At 45.7% G+C, this 19,745-nt stretch overlaps 1 protein-coding gene across 5 annotated transcripts in view; it reads left to right on the forward strand.

The window, feature by feature from the left end:
* The window catches only part of grik4 (glutamate receptor, ionotropic, kainate 4), a 281,752-nt gene that overhangs the window by 130,637 nt on the left and 131,370 nt on the right, over nucleotides 1-19,745 (forward strand). For 4 of the 5 annotated variants that reach the window (XM_053872391.1, XM_053872394.1, XM_053872393.1 and 1 more), the window contains one exon: nucleotides 17,680-17,844. The exons of the other annotated variant lie outside the window; for it this stretch is intronic. In XM_053872391.1, coding sequence (XP_053728366.1) covers nucleotides 17,680-17,844 — 165 coding nt within the window. The remainder of the gene's footprint in view (nucleotides 1-17,679; nucleotides 17,845-19,745) is intronic. 5 annotated transcript variants of the gene reach the window in all.

The following is a 19,745-nucleotide window of genomic DNA, read 5'->3' on the forward strand; positions in this document are numbered from 1 at the left end:
ACCCTTTACTCCCATCCCTCTCTATTATGTCCCATCTTTGATCATGGCTCACCATGAAGGGTTTGGCAAGTCCTTCGCCTCCCCCCCACCCCCGACCCAGCTGTTGTCAGGCTCTCTGCCATTTCAACTGCTTGGCGCAGTTGCCCACAGTTGTCATCGCTGCCTCCAGCAGCCCCTCTGGCAGTACAGATGCCTGATGTGCGCCCACCTGTGAGGCAGCGCTAGCATGTTTGTGCGTGCGCGCAGTTGCACACCTGCCTTCATTAGCTTCTTTTTTCTCGCCCCCTCTGCCTGTGTGGCTGTACCTGCTGTTTTGTTTGTAAATCACTGACACATTTTATTGGCTAATTTACCCGGGTCTTCACCGGGAGCGGCGGCATGGCGTGTAGCCTACTGGCTAATTCACCCAAAATGGCCTGACTAAACCATTTAGGTTGGATGTGTCATAGAAGCGCAGGTGGAGAGTAGATGTCAGTGGAATGTTTGAATTTAAGAGGCATTTTATTAGAGGGGCTTTTTGAATTGGCAAAACATTTTTCATTTATTTTATGGTCTGTCATTACAGATTACTACTGAATGGAGAAGTATATGTGTTGGTCGCCCTGGTAAGAATAAGAATAAGACTTTACTGGTCGCAGTGTGAGGGAATTTATTTGTTCATTATTTAAGTGCCTTTCAGCAGTATGAGTAGAAGCCATAGTAAAGACGCAATAGCTCTTCATAGTTAGTTACAGAAGTGTTCAGGTTCATTGAAAGGATGTATGGAGAGATAAAGTAACTGGTCCTGTGAATGATCTGAGAATGAGTGGAACTTTGTGTTCTTCACATCAACTACAATTCTCTCTCAGATATAGTTGGTTTTAACTAGTGATGGGCAGATGAGGCTTCATGAAACAGTGTCCTCATGAGCTCAGCAGGTGGCGCTGTTGGTTTAAAAATGAGGTGAGGCTTCATTGAAATGGTGGTTCAAACCCAAAGATTTTTGAACAGATAGCGCAATCTATTGGGCTCAGAAAACCGGGGCAGTGTCTCATGAAGCCTCATCAACCCATCACTAGTTTTATGTCTTTCCATTGCTTGGCGGATGGCACCATTTCAGCAACTGAATTGTTGCCTCTTGACAGTGTAAAATCAACCCATTCTTTTTTTCTGACACCTGCAGCAAACTTCAATTGATAGTTTCCAGCAGCACGTCGACGTCATTGGCCAAATGCAGCCACTGACAGAATTGTGATCGATAACATAAAAACTGATGGGCTGATGAGGCTTCATGACACAGTGACCTTATTCCTAGAGCTCAGTAGGTGGCGCTGTTGGTTTAAAACTCAGGTGAGGTTTCATTGAAATGGTTGTTGAATTCTAAACATTTATGAGCAGAGAGCGCCATCTAGTGGACTCTGGAAATGGGGACACTGTGTCATGAAGCCTCATCAGAACATTACTAATAAAAAACATATATATATATAAAATACATTTAAAAAACTTAGTTTCTTTCAGGATGCGTTTTGTTCTCAGTGGAAGACAAATGAAGCCCATCTTTTCCTGGCTCAGCCTGTCAACACATCTAATTTCCCTGTTGTGTCAACCGTCTTAAATGGCGCTCCAAAACAGACAGTACTGTGGAACCTGCCAGTGCAGTGACACCTCATCCTACTACCAAATTAGATATTTGGAACGAGAGCAGGTTAAAGCGGTTAGAGGGGCCACCATGAGAATCGCCACATTTGTGGGCAGCGTATCGCGGCCCATGGATAAGATCAGCCCCGGCAGAATTAAACATACAGAGTGGAGGCTGCCGCGCGGCTATCTATTAGCTGTGTACAGACAGGTGGGCTATTTTCACTGCCCAGCCAACTGTGTTATTAACTCGCCCGGCACTGAATCAACTGACAGGTCTCCAGGTGTGGGGAGCGTGTTAGTGAGGGCCGCTGAGGTTTCACTCCTTCCCTCTCTCACCGTCTCCGGCACGCCGACTGTTCAGGGTCAGCACTTGATTGTCCCCGCCGTGCGTTTCCTATCTCCTCGCCCCTGTTTACACAGCAGCCAGGCCAGTCCTGAGAGCCCCGTCCGAGCCTCGAGGCAGCGCCGCGTCCGGCTCGATTCCTCCGTCCTTCACCTTATCCGCCGCTCACATACGTCAGTTGAGATTCCCAAGAGTCTCTTGTTAGAACAGCCACGACAAAAACACCGCCTTTGTCTTGTTTACACTGACTGCAGGGTGCGTGGTGGGACATTTACACACCCACTTGAATCAGAAGGTGTTGCAGCATGACGCTTAAGTACACAGTGTTTACCATGGCAGGTCCCCCCGGGGCCTCCGCACACATTGTTGAATGTCCGATGCTGTTAGCCATGGAAATCTCTCGCTTGCTGCCCATTGTGTTGCACCGTCCCGTGTCTTCCTGGGACCCAGATTCCTGACGGAGCACCGCAGCTTCACATGTGGATGAACAATGAAGCGGCCCGTTGCTGGTGTTGAAGGCCTCTGGGGACACCTCCGACCAAGAACTTGCTGCTTCTGAAGGTTGAGCTTTCATGAATAAGCAGCATCCTCTAGTTTGAAACAGGAAGTGAAAGTTGGCTTTGGAACTGAAATTCCCAGAGGTGGGGAAGTGGCCGGGAGAATATGATGACAGCATAAATGTATGATGTCTCAGGCTAACGTATTGCACTTGTCACAGTTGACCTCCATGGGGCTTTATTAGGTCCGGCTTTGGGGACTCGGCATGTCCTTGAATATATTGCATTCTGGTTTGCTCTCTCTTCCTGAACATCCTTCCTCCTCTCTGTACCTTCTCATCTCTGTGTTTTGAAAAGTTCCTCAGGTGAGCTTGGCTTCCCTGCGGCCAGGTTGGAATTAATCCCAACACCCTTGGATAGAGAGACCTCAATGTACTCGCTGTCAAAAAAGTGTACTTCAGTGTTAAAGTTTGCTTCTGTGGGTCCCAGTTTGGTTTATCATCCAACCATTGTTTCTTTCGGGCAGTTCTATATTGTGTTTATTTACATTTTCACGTATATAGTCATTCGCACTTTAGGAGCGACTTCAGACGCGTCGTAGCTCCAGCATCCATGTCTCCCTAACAAAATCCAATTGGCTTGTCAACTGTATTTTTTTTTCTACAAATGTGTGGTTTCTGTTTTTCAACATTAATCTCTAGATTAATAATACAAGGACTTGACAGCCCTTACATGTTTCCTAGTCAGTCAATCTTTTGTTTGCGTGCTCTGCTTGGTCAACATACTCTCATCTTAAAAATGTGCAGAGTATTTGTACTAGTAGAAGTGATTCCCTCCCTGCCTCGCCATTTTTTCTTCATTTTTTTGACCTTTCGGTTCAGGACTCCATTTGTCCTTGAGCGAACATTTGAACGGAGGACCACTCCGACCCAGATACAGGGAGTAAAAAATGAATATGATTATCTGGTGGTGTCAAGAGAGATGCCGCGCACATTAGCGCTAATGTTGCTGAAGGTCCTTTTTGGTGATTGATACTTGCTGTGTCATTGACTTCAGTGTTGTCCCTGGAACAGTGATGAAAAGTCAATACGCCGACCCCAAGGATAGTTGGGAACGGAGAGTCAAAAATAGAAATATTTCCTTGAAAGTTAATGAGTACCCAACCTTGCCGGCGGATCTTCAGTACGTTGGACAAACATTCGTATTGATTAGGAACGTCTTCATTCAGCTCGGGTTTTTGAGGAGCAACAAAGCCCTTCCATCTTTGCAGGGAAACTCTCCACGATGTACCTTCCAGGCTTATCATCTACAGACAAATATGGATTGACCGCTGCCTTTCGCCTGCATTTATCTGTCTTGATTGCGGTGATGTTCCCTGCGTGCGCCGACAAAAGAAATCATATTACGGCAGGAGGTCTGTGCTCTCTGAGTGCTTTTGTGGTTTGTTGAACATTGTGAGGAAGTACCTCTCTGATGGCGTCGCTGTTAACAGTAGAACTGCTGGGACTGAACTGAACCCCGGAGGGCCAGGGCTGGACACCAGGTCATGAAAGTCACCCCTGTCTTACTGTGACCAGTCTGACGTGGGATGGAAATACAATAGCCATAGAATTATGGATGGCATAACAGTGATATTTCCCTCCCGCTCCCCCAACCAAACAAAAAAAGAAAAAAAGAAAAGACGGAACGCAGCCAATAAAGACACGACAGAGAAACAATGAATCAGAGGGGAAAGTTTTGATGTTTCCTGAACTGGTGACAACAAAAACATTGTCAGTCATGAGAAGTAAATCGCTCTCTCCAGTCAGCAGCGGTCCGTCCTTTCATGTCCGACTGGAATGCACAACTGACTTCAGATGTTATGATGTTTCTTTCAGGATTTTTCAGTGAAAAACAAGCCGTCACACCGTCACATTCAAGTCCACCTGTGCTATGTTTTATCACTTTGTTACAATGTTTCCACTTTGTTTCAATACGTTTGAGGCCATGTGACGTGAGTCACACTCGCGAAAACCCTGCTTGCTGTTGCCTTATCAGCACAGCTGCTCTTATGTGTTAGGGTTGGGTGTGGGCTCTCACTACGGTAGTCATGTAAACCCTGTTGCCTTTTCTCATTTCCTGTTGTGAACAGGCATCACACACAAGTCCTTCAAACCATCGAACCCTGGCCTGAAGTGGATAAAAAGTCTCAGTAAAGCGAGATTCATGAGAAAGGATACATATATACAATATATTACACTTAAAGCATGTAGTGGCCCTGTGTTGCTTTTAGCCTTATCTAAAGCGAAACCCCTTCTAGTCATCGTCCCCGCCGCTTGTCAAATGTCACGTTTGCTAACGTCTCTCCTTGCTCACCGCTGCTTCTTGTAACAAACTGACGCCCTTGCTCTTGTATCCGTTTCAACTTGTGACTTCATTGCTTCTCTTAAACCTGTGCGGCTAAATGTATTAGCTTCTTGATGTAAACATTGCCTTCCTGCCTTTCGTCTCCTTTAACCTTGCCCATATTCCCGGCGCCTCTGTTTTTGCGTTGACCTTTAGACAATGGCTGCCGGTGGCTCTTGTCTGGAGGGCCAGGCATGTTGCGGGAGATAGGCTGAGTGACAGGTAATGACACCCACGGAGAGCTGGAAAGCCCAGAGGACTCACCACATGCCTGCCTGCCAACCTGCCTGTCTGTTGTCCCCTGGGCTCAGAAATTGCACCCCAACGTCAACATCCTCACTGTTTTCATCTTAATAACCGTCCTACAGCCACTCATCTTCATGGTCGTCTGGATTATCCTTGTAGCACAGACATCACTCTCCCGCCGGCTGCCGCTCATCGCTCTTCCCTCCATCACAATCTGTCAGGCCGCGGCCCAGCGCAATCCGATTTTCACTTTTTCTCCATCTTTCCCTGTCACTTTATCTGCTCCTTTTATTTATTTCATCCATATTCTCAATTGCTGTTGAGATTCTCTTGACTCATTTCCCGTGACTCCAGGAGAGGATCGATGAGTTAAGTTTTAGATTCTAGCCGTGCTTTTGCCTCAAATGGCGTCAAACGTTAAGCGTTGTAAAGTCACTTACGATTATTGCGGTGAGGCTCTTTGAAGCGTGGACAAAAGAGAGGAGATATATCCGTGTTTAACGCTGCAGCAAACGGTTGTCGTACCTTCATTATGCCTTTGTCCTGGTCTGTTGTCTTTGAGTCATGGTCTCCATTAAAGTCTAATCTGATTCATCACCTTTAACCTCAACATTCCCATAATTCGAGCCAGTCCACGGCGTGTTCATGTGATGGCTCCTGAGATCTGAACCCTGTAACACCTGGATATTTCAAAACGGGAATTGAATTCTAATTCAGAAGTCCATCTTTCACTGCTGTGTGCCGATGCTGACAGCATGGAGATAATCCCCCCTTCCGTGGTCACTTCAGCCACGGGGAGCTGATGGACCTCCTGCTGGTGTCAAGATTAATGAGCTTCCCCTCGTCCTCGTGAATCTAATAAGGTCCTGGACGACATCCAAAGTTTGCTTGTTGTCTTGAACCAACCCTGCAGACAAACCTTCTGCTCAAAAAGACCTTAAATTCTGCCTTCTACTGAGTCCCTGTGCAGAGGTGTGACCTACAGGCATCCAGCTGACCTCAAACTGTTTCCCTTTCCCCTAAATCTTGCACTTTTTTTCAACAAATCTGTCAACCAGAATGCATGTGAGGTTTTGCACAAGCTTCATGAAACAGTGTCCTTATTGATAGACCTGGTGCAGTTGGTTTCCAGAATGAGGTGAGGTTTCATTGCGACGGTTGTTGAAATCCAAAGTTTCATGAAGCCTCAGCAGCCACAGTGGTAACCATGTTCAGCAACATCAGCTTTCAGGGCCTCGCGTGACCCGAGGCAGGAATAGATTTGTCTCAGCCTCCTCTGGACCGAGAGGGTGGAATTAATAACACGACTCCTCATTGTTTGTCTAGAATGTGATGACACTGTTTACACACGGAGGGGTGACCACCAGGACCAAGATGTTAATCTGCCGCCGGCAATCTTATCCGCCTGCTTTTTTGTGGGAGCCCATCATTTTTCTTATTGACGCCCGCCACTCCCTAACCCACCTAGCCGCATCCATTTTCATCAGTCTGAGTACTCTTGTGACAGATTCTCCACCGACTCCATTTCATGCTCTGTGGTGTCTCGCGATGGAGCCCACGTTGAAGTGAAGCACTGTGTTTATTGTGCGACATGTTGCAACGCTCACTTCCACTTATATGTCGCGGTTCAGCCATTCACCATTGTTGCCCCCACCTTCTGCAGAATTAAACATGCATGAGAGCCATTTCTGAGCGGCATTTGGTGCTGGTTTCTTTGTCAATAGGTCTTCAGGGACGTTGCCAAAAGTATCGCCACGGCCATCGATTTGCTGTTATCCGTTTTAATGAGTGAGCTGGAAATGAGTCCAGCCTCATTGTTGAGCATTCTCAAGCAAAACGTGAGACTTGGGAAATGTCCATTGCCTATTGCTGGGGACAAACACTCCAGATGTGATCCCAAAACTGGCTGACTGGTGAGGCACATGCAGTACAAGTACAGAAGGCTGGTGGAGAAGAGACGGCGAAGGCTGGACGGCGAGTCGTGGAAGGACTGAGCACCATGTCGGCGGATCATCTGGTGCAGAAGCTGCAGAGAGGCCAGGCTTGATGGGGCGCTGCACTCACTGAAACACGGAAGACTAATTCAATAAAAACATAAATAATTTCTAATTCTAATACATGTGCTGTCTTGCTCTCATTTAATCAGCGGAGGTTATTAAAACCGTGTTACAATTTGAATTGCTTGTTCTATTCATCTCCCTTCCTCATTCTGCTCGTGGTACTTTTTAAATCCTTGTCATGCAGCCTGCCCAAAGCACTGGGACAACAAAGCCTGTTTTGGCCAACAACAACAACAACAACAACAACAACAACAACAATGTTCAGGTTGAACGCGTTTCAGCATAATAAACTTTATACTTGCATAATATGTTATTGAAAGGAATATATATATACTGCAACCATATGGTAACGGAGATGGTCCACTGTTGAAAGTAAGTCAAGAAGAAGAATGTTTGTAGGAATCTCTTTGTTTGAGATGATATTGAATATCAACCCATCTTAAGTGGTGTCTACAAAAAGTTTGGCTCACTAAAAGTTGATCCAAAAAGGTTAAGGCACTTGGATAACCTGGAATTCACCTGAAAAAAAACTCCCTCGCTCTTCAGGTCGCTATTTACTCGGAGTGTGTGCTGGCTTGTTTGCAGGGTGTAAACAAAGGCAGAATACAAATTCAATAAAATCTGCCTGACATAAATTTCATGCAGACACTTTCCTCTCTTGAGTCCTGTCTGAAAGATTAAGTAGATCCCCCATTATTCCCTCAACTGCAGTGATTCTCCGTTTCACACGGCGAGATATCTTCTCCATCTCGATAAATCTGACGCGCTCTTGCAAACAGAGAGGTATGAATGTGTAGGAGGCCAAGGAGTTGGCAGCGCACACCAGAGAATACAAGCGAGTTAAACTGGCACAGTAATCTGAGGGCACACGGTTTCCAACAGCTGCCAACCTTCACTTTCACTTTCTTAGACACATCATTGTCCTCAGTGGGATCCAATATTTAGACTTTAATTCCCTCCCACTGGATTCTGCCGTGTCCGGACACAGTTTTCCCCCGTTTTGCTTTCAATACTGAGCGATTGCCTCACTGATGCGACAATAAAACAGGGCTTTATCAACTATGGCGAACGCCCTGCTCCTGCTGGGATGAGCGGAATTGCGTGACCTGGGCCAGTGCTAATCTTCAGGGTCCCATGGGTGGGAGCCTACGGAGTGGAGCCCCTCTATTCAGGAAGTCATTAACTGTCAACAGGAAGCCTGAGATTACAGCCTTGTAATTATTGTCTTTTGTCATTAGCCATTGATTTTGCGCAGCATGTGCCGCTCCGCTGCCCACAGGAGTGAGTCACGTTCTTCCCTTCAATTTATTCTTTCATGAATTAGACCATCGGCTTGATTCACCTCCACTTTATGTGGAGGAGCGTCAGGAGGCTGTTATCAAAGTTAAAGCTTCCAGTCCGAGGAAATCGCCTTCTTTAACAGTCATATTTGGCGATGGATCTTTGGAAACTGAACACATGTAATGGGCTGTAAATAAACAGCAGAGCCAAGTTGCATGTCAATGCTGGAGCGCAGCTCAGTATTCCGCCCATTTGCTCGGATTATTGCCGGTTTGAATCACTGCAACGCGAGGAGACGGCCATCTGATCATCCTCTGGTTGTTGTTGATCCCCGTATTCTTCACCGGCCGCACCACACGACAGTGATTGGTGTTTGCAATTACTGATCCTGTTTGCCGAGTCGTGCAGGTTTCTACTGCCAAATGGGAAGAAACTGCATATTGAGGAGCGTGGTGTGACGGCGGTGTCTGATGGAGAACACTGCTGCAAATGAGCAGTGTTGTCTTTGAAACTCCCAGCAGTGTGTCACCCTTCTGCCTATATCTGTTTTCCCACGACTTCCGAACTCCCTTTTCTCATCTTTGACTTGCTCCTTCTTTCTTGTTCCGCTTCTTTTTTCCTGTTTTACATCTTCAAATCCTTCGACGATGTCGAGTGTAAAACTTCCTCTCCGACTCAATCATGAGCCAAACTTCAACAGCAATCATCTTATGGAGAGTGTCAGAGCGTGTATGACACGCTTCATATCCCACGTCGCTTCCCTGGAACTCCAGGTTTTCTCCAGGGGCTTGGCAGGTCTTCATCCAGTCTGAAAATAAATTGTCTTTTTTAGGCTTTTGTCAAGGATCTTTCACTCCCATAAGTAGGTTTTATGAAGCGCGTAAAATATACCTTGCTTTTTATTTGATTCCTCCAATGGTCCTGACACAATTTACATCTCTATATTACACTATAATATAGATGGAGTACAGGTACTGTAAGGCTAGTACCTCTGCTCTTCTCCTCATTGAATATAAGGTGTCATCTTAGTAGACCATCCTTTGATGGGCCGTCCTTTGGTTCACCCATGACCCCATTGTTTGCCTTGCTTGACTCCTTTTTTTTCCAAGGAACTCGGTCTCCACACGTAGCCCCTACCTCTAAACCTTTTGGTTGTGGATTCCATCAGTCGCCTCCATCTGGTCCAGCAGCACATCCTCATTCCTATGGCGAAATAGAATGACGTTGGGGAAGTGGACTTTTGCGTCCTATACTGAGAACAAAGGCTTTCAATGTTTCGTCATGCGCGGCATAGGACGAAAGGACGAGAGCCACGTAAGCAGTTGTAAGTAGCAAATGAGATCCAGTATAATTCAGCCCCTCGAAGGATCCCCAATGAGCACTGCAATGGAAGAAAAACCTATTTCACTCCATTGAAATGCCTTTCCATTGACATGTGGCGCGGAAGGCTGCCTTTGGCGTCAGTACAGGACGCAAAAGTCCACTTGGATGGACTGCTTCCAACAGGCTCTTCAATTGTCCCAATTTGATTTGACTCAGTTTTCACATGGATCAAAGTTACATCTATCTGCATTTTTATGAGTCCAAATTTGCACCTTTTTATACCACAGTCTTCTGCAGAGTAGTTTTTCATCAGAGCAATTTACACGATGCTTTCTCCCCAATCCGATCTATATTTCCAGATTACGTGACGAGGAACATCAGCAAGGCAGCCATGTCCCCTGTACATGCACATATCTGCGATTTACCCCCAAACTATCGTCTTATAACTTATAACTTCCACTGGGATGATAAAACACCCCTCATGGCTTCTGTCATGAGGGGTGTTGTGTTGATGTCTGACAACATCAACACAACATTGTCACTCTAGTTCTGATCCACCTTTATTCCACCTTGTTTTTCCTCTCTGACCAGCACCAAGACAGGAAAAATCCGATCACACGAACTGTAAAGCAGCTTAATGGAAGCCAGCTTCTATAAGGGGTCCCTGACCTTCACGACGACCTCATTTCATTTTGTCTCTTGTTCTTGCTTCATTCTGCGGCAGACTCTTTTAATACGTGGACAATCTCTGCTTCTCATGGGATGATCTTCACACGCTGTACTTTTGATGTGCTGGCATGCCGGTGGATGTTTAATGGACCACGTATATAAATATGTTTCACAGTCAACCCCTAAAACCATCGGGTGTCGAGCCATGCTGTCCAGTATCTCCGAGTCATGACATGTGACCGTAGGAAATGCATCCCAGCGAGACATTTAAACAGCACGATGATGTCAACAGACTTCAGAGAGAATGCCTCCATATTTTCCTCCATCCCATACGGTTCGATTTGGTTTCCCCCTCCCACAAGGTAGATTTATTTTTCAGGACACATCAAACACAAGTCTCCGAGTGGTGGAGTCAAGATCTGAAATGTTTTACTTGTCAGTGAGTTTGTAGCTGTGATTTGTTTCAGGCCTCGCCGTGTTGTGGAGCTCAGATTTAGGCGATACAAGAACAGCTGTTCGCTCGCCTGTCATGGCTTTTTGCGCTGTGTTTTCTAGTCACCTGGCACCTTTTGTTTGTTGCAGTGCAGAGCCAGTTTGTACAGACTCACTGCCACAATATACCTCATGCCTTCGTGCTTCAAAGTTCCCCCATCACTAAGCAATGAGTGACCCATTCCCCAGCCCTCAACAGGAGTAAATCATTTCTATTATATTAAACATGGGGGCGGAAATACAGTATTGGTAGTAGTGTGGATGTTGAACTGTTAATTGAAATGCACCAGTTGCTGTGTGGTCCTCAAATGAAATGAACATTTGACCCATCTTTTTCACTGCGTCTTCAATACCTTCCTTGCTATAGTAGATCTACTGTGAAAACTGTGCTCAAAGCTAGTCACAAAATGTGTTAGTACTTCACTGTGCAGCTTTGTCTGTTGCTTGGCGAAGACGTGTGAGTTAAGGTGCTTTTTTAAGGGTTGGTTTTTTCTCATCCCCTCAACGTTTGCCGTGCATATTCTCATGTATGACATCATTTCAACCGCTGCCACAAATTGTTTTAAGATAAGCGGCGTCATTGATTTTGTTTCCTCTCGCTGAATCGATTTGCACTTCCTAGCATGTAACAAGTCACTCGCGGACTCCAGAAGCAGACGTATTTATTGGAAACGTGTCTGTGTTTATGATTTCCAACCTGATTTCAATTGAAGGAGTGTTTGCTGAACATTCTCCATATTCTGAAGAGCATTTAATTGAATGAGCGGACCAGGCCCCAGTGGAACTTAATGGCTTTGCCTCGATCCCAACCGAGGCTTGTGGAGCACATTAGCATGAATTACAAGGCCGCCGACGATCCAGTTCATTTGTTCAGTATTCTGGAGCTGGAGTCCAGGAGAAGACCGGAGCAGATCCTGGATTTGATAGAGTCAAGATTTCAACAAGAGGAATCTGTACAACCGTTTGCTTCTCAAAATATCATGTATCATCTGAGAGTACTGAGCATCTGTTGCTTCTATTGGATCATTTTAGGTGACTGCAGAAAATATATGTCAATTTATGTACGTGATATTACACATTTGTGAATACTGTTTTTAGACTAGGACAAAGAGCAGTGGGATGGAGGGGAAAGGTTCAACTTTGATTAAAGAGAATGGGTTGTTGCAACTTCAGTAGCTGATCTATTGGCCTTGCTTGGATTATTTTGTTCCAAACACAAAGCAAACAATCTTGCTGGAGCGCCAGCAGAGCACGACCACTTTGTGCTTTGACATTCTTCTATTGTGGTTTCAAACAAAGCTGTTCGTTGTTTTACCCTTCAAGTCCCACAGAGGGACACACAAAGGGCATCTAATCGAATCTAAATGCTCAAATATCAAATGTGATTGTGGTGTTGAAAGAAATGTTGTCAGCACTTACTCGTTTTCATGTTACCATTTTGGAGAGAGCCTGACTTGTCCGGCAACCCTGGTCTTCAGCAGGAAGAAGCTGCTCACAGACCAAGAGCTTGTTCATTGGTGTGGGAATCAGTGTGCGCGGACTGAACTCTGTGAAAGTGCTGTCGTATTCCTCCCACACAGCCCCTTCTCTCATTCATGGCCTCCCTCCGTCCCTACGTATGCATAAAACACTGCACGGCTCTGAAGGTGAACTCAGTATGGCGCTACTCTCAAGGCGTAGAAGACCTGTCTCCACCTGTCCTCAAACTCTGGCTTTCTGTGGTCAATGGTGCGAGGCATAAAATTCACCGCACATTTTCTCAAGGCAACTAGGAGAGCAGAGTAAGACAATGTTACCAGCTGCCGTTGTACGAGCTGCTCTTAAAGGTGCCTCTGGCTCAGCTTTGCTAACTAGCATTGAGAGTTGTTCCTCTGGATCATCTCTGAACCGCTCTCGTAACATGATACCATACGAGAGGTTTAACCATCCAAGTTGCTCCTGATAAGGAGATTGTACATGACCGACGTCTACATCAGTTTCTCAAGAACATAATCATCTGAGTTCACATCATTTTCGCGCTGCCATTTCCAGTCATGGTTCACATCAATTCTCCAGCTTTGATGTTCGATCCATGGGTGATAAAATGCACTGATAGGTTGAATGCATAACTGGATTGTTGTTATCGCAGGCAGTGTGACGGCCGGATGGTTAGGGCGCCACACTTTCAGAAAGTAGGACGTTGACTATTTGACTTGTAAACTGATGAAGTGTTGCAGACTGTCTTATTGAAGAATTGATGTAGTGCCGTTCCTCGTTCTCCCACTCTCCCTCCGCACAACATAAGGGATTTGTTATGGTTAAAAATTGCTCAGCTGAAGAGGATGTGAGAGGAATACTCATGTGCATGAGATGTTCGTCACTGATCTCAGTCAGTCAATTAGATTTGACAGAAATAAACTGTTTCTTTAGCAACAGGCGGCGGCTTCAGTGTCTTATCGGTGAAAAGGTTCTGTCATGATGGCGGATGAATGAACCCAAGTGCAGTTAGTGTTGGTCGACAGAAGACGCGGAACACGTGATTAAATTACGATTGAATAAGATTTAATCGATGGAATGCACAAAATAAATAGACAGACAAATAACTAATAACTAAAGGCGCCGGGAAGCAAAATGCGGACCGGGATCAACACACAGGAACTGGGGAAGAATCTGGAAAACAAGAGAGGCGAATTGGAATCACAGCCTACTAACTGGGAGAGCAGAAAACACACCTGGAGTTAACCAGGTGGCGATCAAACAGAAAGCACTTGGTGGTGGTGAATACACACACGCACACGAGGAATAAACTAGACAGAGATATAACTAAAAAGTGAGACTTAGAAAACAGCTCACACACGGACTGAATGGAGACTGGGAGAGAAACGAAAGTGGAGCGAGGAAGAACGAGGAACGAGAGTTACGGCTGAATAGGAATTCGAGCGCGGAAGAAATTTGGAAAAGGTCAGAGACAAGAGCGAGATAATGGAAGTCTGGAGACCTACTGACACAACGTCGTGTTCAGAGCGAATGTTACGTGACACGCGACGTGACTTTCGGCATCAACATCGGACCCAAAGTCATTTGAAGAGAGTCGCAATTTGACGCCGAGGGAGTGAGAATGTGTTCATCTGAAAGAGCTTAGGATGGTGACTAAAGAAGATGAAACCAAATGTTGAGTTTTGTGTAAATATACCTCTAGATTAAGCATTACGTGGTTATTAATGGTCCGCTTGCACCATCTACTCCCACGCCGATACTACATGTCCCATAATGCGCTGCAACCGTTGAAGTCAAGTTCCAGCTTTAAAGGCGGATCATGTTCGTGTCCCAGGTTTTGACCTGAGAGTTCTGCTCTCCGACAAGATGTCCACATGCTGCTGGAACAAAGATTCAGCGAGTGATGTGCAACTTAAGAGTGTAGCCACAAGCATATATTGCCGTTCTGAAAGTTCTATTGGATCCTTCACTGATCTTTTCTTGAGCCCTTTTGCATTAAAGTGAGTAAATAAAGAGAATGTAAACTACTGCAGGGTTTTGACTTATGTCTGATTTACTGCAGTGTATCTGAGAGGGCTGTAGCAGACGGTGAGCTCCGTCGCCCCAGAGAAATCTCTCCTCCCCTCGTCCACACGTTCGTGACTTCCCCAAACCTCCACCTCCACAAGGCTTCATTGATTGCTTCCTATAGATCAAGGGCCAACTCATGTTTTCCCCTTGTGCAATCAGTCCTGCTTGTTTGCCAGCTGTCATGTATCGACTTCTCCTAAATGTCAAATCCTCAGAGACCGGGCCACGTCAAAATTATATGCTTCATTCATTCAGTGGATCCCTCCTCTGCGGACAAGTTGGCCGCCGATGGTTTCAGCTGTTGGTATTTGATGAGGAGGAGGGAGCACATTGTTTTCTGCTCAGAAAATGTGACGGGAGAAGAATGATACATGGATTGTTTTATGCAATACTTGCATTGACAGGAATGCACTAAAGAACTGTAGCTCACCACTTTTTGAAATATTTATTCGATTTTTATTCCTTGAACAACTTTTCCATTTCCACTCCACTTCATGTTGATAGATCCCCCTTCACCTCTTCTTCTTAGCCGACATTTTAGGAGCAAATTGTTCCATTGGTTTTAACACCCACCAGTCAAATACGTCGGCAGAAACTCCATGCCTTCGATAATTGAACTCAGCAGGCTGCAGCTGACGTGTGTTGGGCCCGTCATGGATTCCAGTTGTTGCAGTAGAAAAAGGCGATGGTGTTTTAGTTGAGCCTTAGACCAGAAATCAATATTGGCTGAAGAGAAAGTGACAGGCTTTTTGGACACAGCACGTGTGAGGTGAGGAGATCACATGGCTGAGGCTGAATTGAATTTGTTATCGCAGCAATTAAAAGCGCGGGGCCCTTTAGTTAACATTTCCTCACTGTGACTCTTTGATATCTGAGCGCATGTGTGCAGCCGGCGCTGCCTCGTACCCACTGCAAATTTGGTGATTATATCAGATAAATGGACGTATTTTTCCGTTTGCACCAAGGTTAGTTGTTGATTCAACTGTACAATCAGCAGGGAAAAACAGGTCATTTCAAACAAGCTGCTGCACTGTTGCGCCTCTAATTCTGATGAGATTCAATTGGAAGCTGCAAAAAAGCCACATGTATTTTGAGGTTCGCCATTCACTGCCTGATGATGCCTGAAGCTGCAGTGTGTCACCTGCTGACATGTTGGGAAACATGTGACGCAATACATTTCATGCTGTTTGAGCAACTTATGTTGATAACAGTGGGGTAATAACAAGTGTGCGGTGAGACGCATTCCTGAATGTTGTGTTGTTCTGTGGTTTTCCATGGAGAGGCTTGATAGATGCTCAGTTTAGGGTCAGATTATTCATCATTTGCTGCTGTGCTCTGAGTTATAGTTAAGCGGAGGAAGAACGAGGAGCAGTGGAAGGTTTTGGGCTCATTTTAGCTCACCATGTCAAAGCTCCGGATCTGTAGGGCAAAGGCTTGAACTTGCACTAGCGCCCTCCACTATGAAGCTCCCTCCACTGTGAAGCTCCCTCCACTATGAAGCTCCCTCCACTATGAAGCTCCCTCCACTGTGAAGCTCCCTCCACTGTGAAGCTCCCTCCACTGTGAAGCTCCCTCCACTCTGAAGCTCCCTCCACCGTGAAGCTCCCTCCACTATGAAGCTCCCTCCACTGTGAAGCTCCCTCCACTATGAAGCTCCCTCCACTATGATGCTCCACTGTGAAGCTCCCTCCACTATGAAGCTCCCTCCACTGTGAAGCTCCCTCCACTGTGAAGCTCCCTCCACTATGAAGCTCCCTCCACTATGAAGCCCCCTCCACTATGAAGCTCCCTCCACTATGAAGCTCCCTCCACTGTGAAGCTCCCTCCACTGTGAAGCTCCCTCCACGATGATGCTCCACTATGAAGCTCCCTCCACTGTGAAGCTCCCTCCACTCTGAAGCTCCCTCCACTGTGAAGCTCCCTCCACTATGAAGCTCCCTCCACTGTGAAGCTCCCCCCACTATGAAGCTCCCTCCACTATGAAGCTCCCTCCACTGTGAAGCTCCCTCCACTATGAAGCTCCGTCCACCATGAAGCTCCCTCCACCGTGAAGCTCCCTCCACTATGAAGCTCCCTCCACTGTGAAGCTCCCTCCAATGTGAAGCTCCCTCCACAGTGAAGCTCCCTCCACTGTGAAGCTCCCTCCACTATGAAGCTCCCTCCACTATGAATCTCCCTCCACTGTGAAGCTCCCTCTCAAATACTGCTGTTTCATTGCTGAGTATTTGCAATACTTACCAATGGTGTAACACAAAAGGAATCACAACATAATAAGATGATTATTACATGAAAAAATGTATTATTATTTCTTTCTTTTTCCAACTCTCCACGGGCTACTCCCTTGGTCTCTGCGGGGACCATGTTGGTGACCCCTGCTGTTGAGCAAGCCATGTACCATCCCAGTCTTCAGTCACAGAGGTTTTGTTCTTGAGTTGATGGTGTACTCTGTCTCATAAGGTCATGTGCTTCTGGGCTTATGTGCTTTCCAGTTGGTTCTTACTTGGACTTAACATGGTTCTACAGTATTGGTTTTCTATTTGAAGGATGGCTGAAAGTTTGTGTCTCTCTTGGAGTCACTCTGGCTCACAGAACCCTGAAACGTGTTTTTGCTGGTGAAATAGAAATCATATTTTCTCAAAGGTCGTTTCTCACATGGGAGCGATGTTGTATTGCTTTTAATCCGCCCTGTTTACGTGACGAAACCAACCATAATAAATTGTATGATTGCAATCTCCCCCCACCCGCCTCCGCTTCATATGGGACAGAGTGAATTAGCCGTATGGTCCATGCAAAGTGCGCGCGCTAAACCATTTCCTTTATAATTTAATCCGTCATGCCACATGCCTCGTAAATGTGGCAATGGCTGGCGAAGAAAAACAGATCCAGAAATACTCTTTCTCTTGTTCGTTCATTTTACTTTTTACTTTAATTTGCTGCATTTGTCGACACAGGAAGAAGCTCTTAAACGTACTGATATTTACATTTGAAGGTGCCTCTGAAAGTCTGTTCATTCACCCAGAACAGGAGCCATTAAGGCTTTGCACTTCACATGAAATGAAAGAGGCGCAAAGCTTAACTTAAGTGCAGCAAATGATTACTGAGGAGAAGCAGCCGTCAGTTTCAGCTGTGCAGACATCACAGACCTGCTTCTGAGGATGTGTGTGGTTTAGCAGCATGTAAAAGTGCCTCTGTGCGTGTGTGTGTGTCTTCCCTGCAGCCGCCATCCTGGATGACCCGATGGAGTGCAGCAGAGGGGAGCGACTGGCCATCACTCTGGCCAAAGACAGCATCAACAAGAACAGCAATCGCTCCACCACGGGGAAGCTGGAGGTGGACATCTTTGAACTGCTCCGAGACAGTGAATATGAGATGGGGGAAACAAGTGAGTAACACAAGCGAGATGCAAATGAGGGTCCAAAAGTCTTCACCACGCACAGGTGTGGCTGTGGTGACTCATTGTCCTCTACAGGACCTCAACTGCCCACAATTCTCCCTCACTTATCACCAGTGGGTTTCTTGATGTCGTGCATAGGATTTTGGAAAATGGACTTCAGTCGCAACGTAAACTCTGGAAAAGGAATCTGTTTGGTTTTGAACTAAATTGTAGTTTATTTTTATGTTCTTTAATTCTGTCTGTCCATTGACCCTTTGATGCATTTATATGAAAGTTGAATGGCTGGTAATAAGTCGGAAATGGATCTGGATCGGATCCAAAGAACTTTGCGTGAGATGCTGGAATGTCTCTCAAGCAACGTGTATTTTGGTTTTGTTTTTGACTTACGCCTTTTAAAGCTTAACTGTTGGGGTCTGATGAAGCTTCATGAAACAGTGTCCTTATTATTAGAGCTCAGTAGGTGGTGCTGTTGGTTTAAAAATCAGGTTGTTCTTATCTAAATATTTTTGTGCGTAGAGCGCCATCTAGTGGGCTCAGAATATGGGGACAACGTTTCATGAAGCCTCATCACTTGCTAGAAACAGCACATCTCAGCTACCACACACGGCTTCACCAGTCAGGTGTCTGAAGACTGGAGACAGTTGACTGTCAGTCTGGTTCTTGCTTGTTCCATCTGACACCTGAACCTGACAACCAGTGTTTTGTTTTAAACACATCTCTTGCCCTCCTTCTTGTTATACTAACTTACTCCTGCTGGTCTGCTTTCGTTCTTCATTTGCTACAAAATATATATTTTTATTTGTTTGTTTCAGTCTTTACTGTTATGTTTTTAGCCTTCAATTTCATCTTTATTTTAAGACATTACCAAACCACGCTAATGCCACATCAAAATGTTCATCAAATGAATCACTCCAAAAGAGGCTGTCACTCTTTACCCTGGAGTCGCCTCCTGTTTCATAAACGCAGCTCGCTCACGCCAGCCTCGGGTCACACGTGATGTTTTTATTGAGGCTTTAAAAATGCCAGACGTGTTCAGCACACAAGTGAGCCTCCATAACTCTGAAGCCCTCCTTAAAAACTAGTGAAAAACTGTCACGAAATATTGTCCAAAAATATTTGATCCACCTATTGTCCTGCGCTGTTTCTCTACTGAGCGCACAACAGTCACTATTACTTTGCAGTTAGCCTCAAAGACACTGTGCTGTGGGTGTACGCAACAACTGTCTATACATTTAGTGAATTGTTTCTGCGTGTGTGTGTGTGTTTCGGTGTGTGTGCTTATGCAATTAGAGGCAGGAATTGGATTAGGGACGGCTCACTGACTGCTGTGAGATGGAAATATCAGTGAGGAAACGCAGCCTGACCAGAAAATCCTCCACCCCACTTCACTCTCCTGCCAAGCTCATGCAGCCACCTTCGCGGTGATAGAAGCTGTACAACCAAAGACAGGGCTGATCCGACGCAGCAGCCAGAAAGTGTTGTGTTACTTCCATCTCAAGTGTATCCTGGTACTTGCATCAGCGTTTACGAGTGATGGACAGATGAGGCTTCATGAAACCATGTCCTTGTTTTTAGAGCTCAGTAGGTGGCGCTGTTGGTTCAAAAATGAGGTGACATTTCATTGAAATGGTTGTTCAAATTCAATGATATTTTGAACAGAGAGCACCATCTACTGGGCTCTTGATATTGGGACACTGTTTCATGAAGCCTCATCAGCCCCGTCACTAGCGTTTACCTTCTTAAAACACTGTCACTGCGTGTGGGCTGAAGGGCAGGAACAAGCTTTCAGCTTAGAAGACTGGTTTCAGTTGAAGTGCCTTGTCTTCACCATCATCAGAGTTGGTGTTTATGATGAGGAAAAAAACATGCGCTTCCTTATATGTGACTCA

The sequence above is a fragment of the Synchiropus splendidus genome, chromosome 8 (assembly GCF_027744825.2).
Source record: "Synchiropus splendidus isolate RoL2022-P1 chromosome 8, RoL_Sspl_1.0, whole genome shotgun sequence".
NCBI lineage: Eukaryota > Metazoa > Chordata > Actinopteri > Syngnathiformes > Callionymidae > Synchiropus > Synchiropus splendidus.